The sequence below is a fragment of the Haplochromis burtoni genome, unplaced genomic scaffold (genome assembly GCF_018398535.1).
Source record: "Haplochromis burtoni strain Fernald_Lab_line unplaced genomic scaffold, NCSU_Asbu1 Contig_269, whole genome shotgun sequence".
NCBI lineage: Eukaryota > Metazoa > Chordata > Actinopteri > Cichliformes > Cichlidae > Haplochromis > Haplochromis burtoni.
Genome location: NW_024582630.1, coordinates 120,977 through 132,065, shown reverse-complemented (window position 1 = coordinate 132,065; position 11,089 = coordinate 120,977). Strand labels below are relative to the sequence as shown.

Here is an 11,089-nt window from a genome sequence, read left to right as displayed (position 1 = left end):
TTCGTTTGATGTAGCTTAAAAGATGTGAAGCATAATGCCTGTCTTTGGACCACCGAGGTAATTGTAGGTGTGTGTGTGTGTGTGTGTGCGTGTCTGTGTGTAAAACATGCTGAAATGTTTAGAAAACATTTCAAATGAGTAACTAGTGTCCCTCTGAGCCATCGGGGGCTCGTTCTGGTTCGAGGTATATGATCCTGGTGCCGACCGGTGGCGCCTGTGGAAAATGTTACAAAGCGGTCTGATGGATGATGGTGAATTTCATTCACACTGCTGTGCATCATACAACCCGCCTCTTCCTCCCTCCCCCATTCCCTGCTGTATTCTCACTCTTCTCAGACTATTTTCCTTCTTCCTCGATTCATTCATCAGCACGCTTCTTTGTCATCAAAGGTTGCTCCTGAATAGTGCTGGGCTCCATTCACATTCAATTCAATTAACTCAGTAAGTGTATTCTTTTTTTTCAAGTTTAAAAACGCAAAACTCAAAACCGGGTGAAAAAAAGAGGCGCTGAGGGTGTTTTGAAAGTAAAAGGCAAGCAAAATGTTTTGCTAAAGAGAATGCGCCCATGTGTACTTACTCCTGAGAACTGATGTGAGAACCATAAACTTCAGCTGCTGAACAACACATAATCAACACTTAATTCTTTATATTTAAATCAACATCAGTGCTCTTAAATTGTTTAAATTATTATTTTTTCTGTTATTGTCCAACTTGATCTAAAGTAATGCACTAAACCAAACCATACCATAAATGTAGAAGTTCCAGGTAAAAAATTATTCTATATAAAACTATATAGAAAGTCAGTGTTGGCTTTGATGAAAAAAAAACAAACAAAAACATTACCACCACAAAAGGTAGTTAAACAGTAGAGAAAGAAGTGATAATTCTCTGAATATTGCTTGCAAATAACTTTAACTGTTCCTTGCAAGAACTGTTATACATGCTAGCATAGCTAAATGTGGCTAATGCTATCATTAGCTTTTAATATTAAACAATAGCTAATAGCTAAAAATAGCTAATGGAATTCTGAAAACTTTTAAATGATGATTTAAAACAAATAAGAAAAAAAGACGAAACTGAGACTGTATTTATCTGTTAGCTTCTATGCTAAAGTGCAAGCTAAACCTCTACTAGCCGTCTGCATTGGGTTAGCTTCTCCTACTCTGTGCTCACATGTAGCACATTCACTGTTTTCTAACAATTTACTACTTAAATTTTCCCTTTTCTGTAATATTGACTTTATAGTGACACATTTAAATACTAAATTTAAAAAAAAACCCTCAAGCACTTTTCCAATCTGCTGCTTCAAAGATTCTACGTATAGAATCATCCTCATTGGACAACCACATTGGGTTATGGTTACATGCTTATGTTTTGGTAATTTGCATGAACTGACACAAACTTCATTTAAATGAATTGAAAGTGAATGAAACCTGGTAAACTCACCGACAGACCTATCCTTCCCTGTTTCCCTAACTTGCATCTCCTTAAAACTCCAAATGTTAGTCCACTCCCACCCTCACCTCCACTTAGAAAAAAAAAAAGAAACGCTACAACTTTCCTTAGCCTCACCCACTCCCAAACCCTGTTCAGTTTTCCTAACCTCTTTGGTGACTCTCTGGTCTTTTCAAAACAGGGCTCCTACACAAGTCTCAGTTATTACACAAAAGAAGAAACATGGCTATTCAACAAGGCATGATTATTGTGACATTGCTCTATAAGCTTATGGTTAGTCCTCACAGGAACTGATGTGACAACACGAATTACAGCTACGACTAGGTCAAACAGGTTTCTAGAAAATGACTTTTTTTCCAGCCAGATTTTCCCATAATATCTGTGCTATTCAAAAATACCCGTAAGAGTACTTTTTTTTTTTTCTTAAAAGGCGTTCCAGTCCTGTGTAGGAGCCCTGACTGAAAATGGTATTAAGCTAAAATGGCGCTCTTTCCATCAGAACAAAAGATCAACAAGGCTGTTAGGAGCAAATTGTTGATTCAAGGAATGGGATCATAACACCCCCCCCGCCCCCTTCCTTCCCCCCCTCTCTCTAGGTGGAGGAAGCTCCGTGGCTCTGCATGTTGGCCATACTGCCAACCATGCCAGCCGCGCCAGCCATACCTGAGTGCCCTCCCATAGCTGGAGGGCTGTGCTTGGTAGGTGAGGTCATGTCGGCTCCACGCCCCTGGCCTTGACCTGGGGTCTGCGGGGCGTGGTGGGCGTGCTGCAGGGCATGGCGCTCCAGCAAGGTACGGTGAGTAAAGGCCCGGTGGCACACGTTGCACTGGAAGGTGCGCTCGGCACGGTGGGTGCGCATGTGCACATTTAGCGAGCTTTTCTGGGTGAAACGCTTGCCGCACATGGTGCACTGGAAGGCCCTGACACCAGTGTGCACCACCATGTGTTTGAGGAGGTAGTCCCGCAGGGAGAAGGAGCGCCAGCAGATGGAGCACTGATGAGGTTTCTGACCTGTGGAGCCAGGCATGTGCAGAAGCACGCTTATAAAACCATCCCCAAGAACAGTCTTGCCAATACAAGTGAATCATTTTCTGTTTGCCTTTTGTTCATATAAAAATACTTATTTTACAGTTCTTTTAATACGATACAAAGAATTCTGGGATAGAAACATGTCTATTCATTCGAGAGATTATCCTGAAATACAAGTCTCTACCTTTATGCTGACCTCAATGGCAGGTGATAATGAGGTGAATGCTGGAATACTGCATACGTAACTATGCAATTAATCTTTGTCCTCTTCACACTTGTGTAACATACATGCAGCTGATCAATTACTGTGACATGAACGTACCGGAGTGGATGAACATGTGCTTGCTGTAGTTCTTCCTGGAACGTAAAGATTTGCCACAGTGCGTGCAGTCGAACGAGGTCTCAGATCCCTGGGAGGAAGGTGAGGGCCCTGCGGAGCAGGAAGAGGTGGAGGGTGGCGGAGCTGGGGTCATCGGTGCTGGGGGTGGAGCCTGCTGACTGGGCTCTGTCCCCGCCATGGTGTCAATCCCACCCATGGGCCCGCCCACATAGAACGGAGCTGGCTGCGACTGGCTCACTGGGTACTGGAACAGAAGCTGTGAAGGAACATGATACAGACAATTTGCTCTGGATGAACATTTCCGAACACAATCGATAATATTTAGAACTAATTAACTACTTATACCCCTAATAAAAACAATAGCTGGTGCATGACCACCATCCTACCAAGTGCGGCAGGACAAAAGCCGATCTAAACAAAGTAACAGCAGGTTTTACACACGTGCTTCTCTCTGGACACCGTGCACGAGAGAGGAATAGTCAGCTGAAACAGAATCAGTGTTGATTTGCCCAGCAGAACTCAGGTAAAGCACAGGATCTGACTACTATCTAACCCATAAAAAGGTTAGATAGTGTGAATGCGCATTTTTTTCTTATTTGTTTATTTCTCCTCTTTAAAACCTCTGTAAGTCACGTTTGCATGACTCATTTGAAACTACTCCTCCCCAGATATTGCACCTTGGAAGCTCCACTCCTATACACATATGCAATAAATCCATCTTCAAAAATATCCGTGTCCACGCCTTCCAGCCACAAAACACACCATGCGTCTTTGGAAAACACACCGTCATTTTTTAAATGCCTAAAGAGAGCGTTGTGCTAGACCATCAGTAAATATGGTACAAATCGTTTGACAGGTGTGCGTTTCCATTTGCCAATTTAAGGAGCTGACATGTGACTGAACCCATCATCATCAGAATTTTGAGAAGGCCTGATTTGAGCATATATATGTAGAAATGGTATGTTACAGTCTGGTATGTTATGCCGTTTCATTTTCTTTTTTACTTTTTTTGTTGCATTCTTGAAAAGAAATAATAAAAAAATCATTGTCTATGCAGGCCATTTCTGCATTTTCATTTTCAAAGTCAGCACACCCGTCAATCAAAGTGTGTAGGCTGAAGCTTGAAAAAGATATACAGCCCATCACACTAAATTGAAGCTTTTATTTGTGTTTCTGTTGTTCTGTGTTGGTTGAGTATGTGTGTGTGTTTTTTCTTAGTGCTGCATTGCGTTAAAATGTACTCTCCGTCAATCATCTCACTTCCTGCCTCAATGCAAACATCATTTAATAAGATTAGTGCTTCACATTTAAGGCGCTTCAATTTTCACAATTCAATTATTTTGTAACTTTTGCAATTGCAATAATGTATTTATATATGAAATGTGGAGGAGCAATTATTATTTTCATTAACAATTAAGTTGCTCATTATTTCCTCATTTAACTGCATAATTGTTTACTCAGAAAACGGTGAACAGATTCATTCTAGGTTTGCACTCATTTTGTTTTTAGTTCTAACATACATACAAAAGGTGTTTCATTAGAATCAAGAATAAAAACATTTATACATTTTTTCTGAATACATGCACATTCCAGTGAAAATGAAAGGTGCACTCAGGGCTTAATTCGTGATGTTAGTAAGGTAAGGCTTAACAACTTGCACATATAAAACATGTTCCCCACTAGAGAGTATAACACACTTTTTAAAAATGCTGTAAATAAAACAATTAGTGCATGTCCAGCCAATTTTAAGCTGAAACTCTGACCACAACCTGCTCTTGACCAGGTTATGAGTTGAGCATAAGTTGCCAGGTAAAAAAAGCCACTTTGGTGATACAGAAAGCTCTGACTTTGAGCTCAACAGAGCTCACTAATCCATTAATCTTACTTCCTAGTACACCCCTCGTGAATTTGACTGAAGCACTGACCTGGTTGTTGATGGCCTGGGTGGTTGGAGGTGGAGTCAGTGGTTTATTGACCCTTCCTCTGGGGTTAAAAGCCATGGCTTGAGGGGGCTCACTCTGGGGCCAAAAACTCTCTGAAAACACGCCCTGCTCATCATAGAAATCCTGAAACACAAAAACAAACATAGATTAAAAAAAAAAAAAAAAAAAACTAAAACAAACAAAAGAACAAGCTAAAAAAAAGACTATTTAACATGAGAAATTTTGCTTGTTTTGCCATCAGTTCAAGGGTTGGATGGTTCACATCTCTGCAGCTCTGCAGACAGCACATATCATCGAAGGAATGTAAAAGCAAACCTAAAATTAGACTTTTGGTCATGTATACGGGCATATAGCTCAACTAAAAGACATTCCTTTATGCCATTGCTTTGAAGGAAACAAGATGATCTTCTTCATGTAACACACATTACGCAACTAAAAAAGACTTTCTGTGTAGGCAAACTACATCCCTCATTACCTCATACAGCCAGTTTTCTTTATATTGTTTATAAGTCTACCATGTTACAGCTGCAGGCGAGCAGATGCTGACACGATATCGTACATTACAGTCCAACCAGTCATAGAATGACTGTCAGCAGCAGTTTCACTGGAAGTAGTTAGACCTGGCTGGGAAGATGATCCACCTCAATGTCAAGAAGCACGAAATGCCAACATGAGTCATACCAGTAGTAACTTTCTGTTTGTCTGAGAGGCTGATCGAGTTTCACATGCTACTTAGGTGGTCTGGTATCTTCTTATCTGTGCTGATACACGTTGTGTGATGATGCAATAGTGTCATGCATTACAGTTTCCAGTAACTAGTGCCAAATGTTTAAACCAGTAATGTCAATGCTGGGATTTCAATGATTTGCACTTGCAGCCCATAATTTCATTGTACATGTGAGTGCTATTCTAGTCTGTTTGTCCCGGCCATGATGTTTTTAAAGTGGAAAATACCCAAACTGTTGTTACTAAATCTGAGTAATAATAATAGAAATAACATAGTGGAATATATGTTTTGATTTTACGAGAGTCAGACATGTGTATGGATTTGGGGTAGACCGAACAGAAGAGCATGCAGAGCTGTTAACAACCTGGGTGCATCCTGTAAAGGTACCATAGCGCACACAGTGAGGGTAACATGGTAGACAGAGAAGTCAAACATTAACACTACTTCTAGTAAAAGGAAGTGAAGAAATGTACTAGCACTAGTACTGCTAACCTACTTAAAACAGATAGTCTTACATATACTGGAAGTTCTTCAAGAAACTCCACTGCACAGGCTTTATTTACGTCCTTGCAGAGAACAGGCCCATCTGCAGATTTTTATCACTGAATTTGAGATATCGGACCAAGATGACCTTTGAATATATTGGATATATAGTTGATTTTTCTTAAAAATGTGGGATCAGACATCATTTATAACTGATGACTAGCAATAACACCTCCAGGTGGTGTGTGGCCAACTGAAGCATTTTTGCATGCATTCTAGGGCTGTGGCCAAATATTCTACTATTCAGATATTTGTTCATTGGGTATGCATGTATATCTCAGCTTACTAACCACATCTATCACACTCACTGCAGTTATCGTCATGCTTTGGTTCCCGTTATTGTTGCAGAAATTTAACCACTTTCCATACTCATATTTTTATCCTCCTGCTTTGCAACATCTTGCTCGAATGGAACAGGAACAGCTCTCTCGCTCTGCTCTGTTCACTGGGTGAGCAAGCAGGGAGCGTTCAGAGTGGCAGGGAGCAGCGGTGCACTGTGCAAGAGGAAAAAAGTAGGAGAGCTTCTCCAGATTCAAACTTTCTCTCCGAGCACTCATCTTACATGTAAACATGGCTACAATCACAGCAGAGCAATTGCCTTTTAACCGTCATAGACATGAGGAGGACAAATAAGAAAAATAATGTCTGCAGGGATGAAAGCAAGAGCCCGTTTCACACATTGCTCAAAGACAAGATTATATTATTCAAGCAATGTTGGGTTAAGTGACGATCACATGCTGTGACTTTGACTAAACTGAGTAGATGATTTTATCTCCAAATGTGACAATCTACAGCAAAACTGACAAGCAGGGCTGAATCTTTCTGACTGTGTGGCAGATGTTCCTTGTGTAGACTGCAGGGTACAGCAGGCTGCGGCATAAATCTGCTCCACCACGTTTTCCCGTCTACTTATTTCAGGACTTCTGGCACAAATGCTGAGTTCGAATGTACTACAATAAGGCCTTTCTAAGGCAAAACGGAAGATAATGTACCTAAATATTTCTCTAAAAAAAATCAAAGACCATCACTTCACAACTGCAATATGTGTAATACTCTGAATGCCATGCTTCTCCTTGCATAGTAGATAAATTATTGAAACATTCAGCGCAGGTGAGCTGGGTTGTTTTTTTTTTCTTCATTTTAGTTTTTTTTATTCACTTCTGAGTTAACATACCTGTCCAAAGCTTGCCATGGATTCCTGGGAGCCCTCCTGCTCTTGATCTCGTCTCCCATCCTCCAAGGCATAGACAGTCCCATCTGCATCCTGTACACTTTCATCCTTCACCACTACTCCCTCTCCTCCCAGCACCTAGGGAGAAAAAAAGACAGGTCCATTTCAATTTCAAGTAGTAAAGAAATACCTTTAGATCAGTATTGGAGCTAAAAAGCAACAAAAAGTCTATAAGAGCAACCAATGCCCCAGCTACAGCCCCTTCAAGCAGGTTCTGATAAGTTGAATAACCTACAGTCAATATGCAGAAGTCCATAGATTATCAACAAGGCAATTACTGCTGAAGTTTAGGCGAGAGATCCAACTGTGAAAAGTGCAGAAACATCTCAGCGATATACGCCAATGCAGTGTGAGAAGAGGGAAAAGCATAAAAAGAAAGAAAACGAAAACGTTGCAGCTCTGCATGCCTGAAAACTGTAACCATAGCAACCATTCCCCTTATCCCCCTACCTGGAGTCTTAGCGGCTGCCTCTGCTTGCGGCTGTGGCTCGCCCCCCTGTCTCTATCTCCATCTCTTCCCCTGTCTCTCCCATCCAAGTCCTCCTCTTCGCTGTATCGGTCTATCCCCACAAGGTCATCAGAGAGGTCAGTTGTGTTGCCACGGAGGCTGTCCCTGCCAATGCTGTCCACACTGGCCACACCGGAGCTGCAGCCCGCTGAGAGGTTCCCTGTGCTACTTGTGCTGGCTCCATTGGCTGTCTGTGCCAACAGGTCTCGGAGCTTGTACCTTACGTCCTGAGTACAGCTTGAGCTCTGCTTCATGAGGACTGCACCTCCCCCGGTGCCCATCGCGTCACCACCACACATGGCACCGGGGCCCATGTCTCCAAGTGCCATCAGGCTTACAGTGTTAGCTTGATCCATTGGGCCTGGGCCGCTCTCACTGACGCTAACGTTGGCACCCCCTAACCCACCGGCCATGTTACCACCTCCACATTCAGCCATGAAATTAGAGAAGTTGGCGAAACCCCCACCCCCACTAACAGAACAGCTTCCACTGCTGCCACTCTCTCTCCCTTTCCCCCCGCCACGCTCCTCTTGTTTAGGGAGGACCCCTCCAAGCATTCCTCCTCCAGCAGCAGCAGCTGCGGCGGCCGCTGCTGCTGCACTTGCTGCCCCTGCCGCTGCCTTCCTCTGAGAGATGATCTGAGTGCACTCATCAATGACCGTCTTAATTTGCAGGATGCTGGCAGCAGTGAGGATGCACAGGGCCTGTGACTGCAGCACCACCAGCGAGCCACTGTACATGAAGTCTACAAGCTGCTTCACGGTTTCAGCGGGCACCAGCGGCGGAACAGAGATTTCAGAATGACCGAGCAGCAACTTGTCCTGGAAGAAGGGGCTACCGGCTGCCAGAACGCAGGCGTGGGCACGCAGGGAGGCATCATGTATTCGCACGGTCACATCGCAGAAGAGGCCCTCACGCCGTTGTGTGCGAAGGGCTTCCAGCACTGATTGGCTGGAGTTGTGGAGGTGGATGTAGTGCACGGTCTCTGTGCCGGACACCATGGCAGGAGGAGGCGAGTCACTGGGAACCGGATGGGAGTGGGGGTGGGGGAGGGGGGGTAGGTGTCTGGGGTTTTGCGTCAGCTTGAGGGATAAGGAGGACAGGGAGGGAAATGGATACAGTGCATGGGCCACGGTGGGGCCGTGTCCTCTCAAACAGTCATGAGTCTGATGAATGTTTACAAACTGCTTCTCTGATATGCCTAAAGGTATGAGGAGCTGCCTTCGATGTCCTGAGTGTGGGCAATGTCAAGTGGCTGTTTCCACCAGAACGTTAACCTCTGTTAAAACCTGCTGAAATAAACCATAACAAAAACAATTATACACTAAGCACTTATAAAGTTTTCAGTAGTGCAAAAACACTACTGTGTTTATATATACACATATATACATAATATATGTATGTCAAAAATGTTAATTTATTCAATTGCAACTCAAATATAAAAAATACAGAACTTGTCTTTACATTAGATTAATCAAAATTAACATTCTTTGTTTGGGGGTTTAACAAAGAGGAACCTGAATTGTTTTCCTAAAAGTCGTTGAATGGAATGCCCCTTTTTCTTATTTTCTAAAACCTTTGCAGATATTAATAAGAATTTCATGATTTTAAATAAATCATTCACAAATTATACTAAAAATCCTCAACTCTACCCCTTAATTATATTGTTCTCAGTGACTCGTTTAGTGTTGGAACTAGTTAATCCAGCCGTAACGAAAGGTGGTTGAGTAACTATTGAGCAGCTAATAATCCATCATCAAATTAGTCGCGTGCATCATCTGGCACACCTGTTTTGGTCAACCGACAGCACGTGCCGTGCGCGAGTCCAATGGTTCCCCGGGTCAGTATATGTGGTTATCTTGCACAGTAGGTGGCCGGTAATGCAACATCAGAGTTAATTACACCGTTGATTGAGCTAAACAGGCGCAGGAATAGCGAGGCAAAATGGGTGGATAATTAATAGCACTTGTTACCTAAATGTGTAACTAATAGCTCGATTAAATTGATGACTGACCAGCTAACGTTTCCTCCAGCTACAAGCGAGCAGGTTAAGAGCGGCGAGCTAACGTTAACTACCGTTAGCTGTTGATATTAGCCGCTCGAGTCTCACACGGAAATCTGCACAATTTTATACATGCAAAAAAAGCTTCGACGCCCAATAAAACACAAAAGTGGAGCACTGAATATAACAGCAACTGGCAACGTTTCTAGCATAACATATAAGCAGCAATCAAATCTCGCCCCCACGCTCAAATAGAATGCTAACCTGGCTAGTTTACTAGCTTGCGTTAGCTAGCGAAAAATTAGTAAAGTTAGCATGTCAGCAGCTAACGGGCTACCACCCTTTTCTGCACAAAGCTTCTTAAGGCTATACCTACGTGTTTTACTGTGACACTGTCATTGCATGCTATTTAATCACGACTACTTACAATGAAAAATACAGTGACAGTTCGGTTCTTGGTAGTTTCAGGCAGATGGATGCAGCAGGAAGCCCTCAAATAACGCACCCAACCTGATGAGAGCTGGTAACAAACACACATGCACGCAGTTGCACACACACGCATATACACACATACAGAAAGGGATATGGAGTTTCTCTTGTATAACGCAAGCTACACGAGCGGCAACTGCTAATGTACACCACTTCTATGGTATTAATTATAGGCTTGTGCATCTAAAAACGTAGGACAAATACCTGCAGACAAAGTCCAGATACAAGAGGATCTTCAACATACCTGTACACGCCTAAATAGCTTCGAGGAAATGCAAACACTCAATTGTTTAAACTCTTTAATTCTTCCCAAGCTTGTCATATGGCAAAAGAGGAAACTAATGCAAAATTATAAATGAATTATATTCGGCAAGCACAACAATAGCAACAATATAATACAGACAAATATACAAATCACAGGAGCATAGATTTTCAAGTTAACTTTTATAGTAAGTTGTTTAAATATTGCGATTTCTTACGGTTTCTATGAGCATGTATCTGAGGGCATTTGTACAACAAGAATTCCACTTACCTGACTTAATCCCAGTAAGAAAGGCAACATGCTTGTTGAAGTTGGTGGGGCAAGATTCTTAGATCAGCCTTAATGCAGTGCTGCATGCTCAAGAATGTTCGTCATGCAGTAAATGCTTGCATGAAATGGGAGAAAAAAAGGTCAGTATCTGAACTTTTCTCTGGGTTTAAAAGCCATGTGGGTACCAGGTTCCAGTTGAAAAGTCCTAACCCTTCCCAATCACATTACATTGACCTTGATGACAATGAGGTCAAGGAAAGGTGTAAAGGAGAGTTTATATAAAACAGAAC

At 42.4% G+C, this 11,089-nt stretch overlaps 2 protein-coding genes across 3 annotated transcripts in view; one reads left to right on the top strand and one right to left on the bottom strand.

Annotated features, from left to right (window-relative positions):
* On the bottom strand, nucleotides 1-10,438 carry zbtb45 (zinc finger and BTB domain containing 45). Of its 2 annotated transcripts, none has more exons than XM_005939979.3 (6): nucleotides 10,206-10,438; nucleotides 7,719-9,068; nucleotides 7,212-7,346; nucleotides 4,750-4,890; nucleotides 2,807-3,080; nucleotides 1-2,466 (listed from the first exon to the last, which is right to left on the bottom strand). In XM_005939979.3, the coding sequence occupies exons 2-6, from the start codon at nucleotides 8,775-8,777 to the stop codon at nucleotides 2,048-2,050; spliced, it is 2,028 nt and encodes a 675-aa protein (XP_005940041.2). In that variant the 5' UTR covers nucleotides 8,778-9,068; nucleotides 10,206-10,438; the 3' UTR covers nucleotides 1-2,047. The 2 variants fall into 2 exon arrangements, with proteins under 2 accessions (XP_005940041.2, XP_042083524.1); XM_042227590.1 differs by having other exon boundaries at nucleotides 7,719-9,065; nucleotides 10,206-10,301.
* Nucleotides 10,228-11,089, top strand: part of myom2a (myomesin 2a) — a 54,130-nt gene continuing 53,268 nt past the window's right edge. The window contains exon 1 of the mRNA XM_014339280.2: nucleotides 10,228-10,301. The gene's annotated coding sequence lies outside the window, so the exon portion shown is untranslated. The remainder of the gene's footprint in view (nucleotides 10,302-11,089) is intronic.

Excerpts from the sequence above, each read along its gene's own strand:
- zbtb45 (XM_005939979.3), bottom strand. The coding sequence starts at position 8,777 with ATGGTGTCCGGCACAGAGACCGTGCACTACATCCACCTCCACAACTCC. Across the intron at positions 7,347-7,718 it reads GGCAGCCGCTAAGACTCCAG|GTGCTGGGAGGAGAGGGAGT; the intron begins GTAGGGGGATAA and ends TTTTCTCCCTAG. Across the intron at positions 2,467-2,806 it reads GCACATGTTCATCCACTCCG|GTCAGAAACCTCATCAGTGC; the intron begins GTACGTTCATGT and ends CTGGCTCCACAG.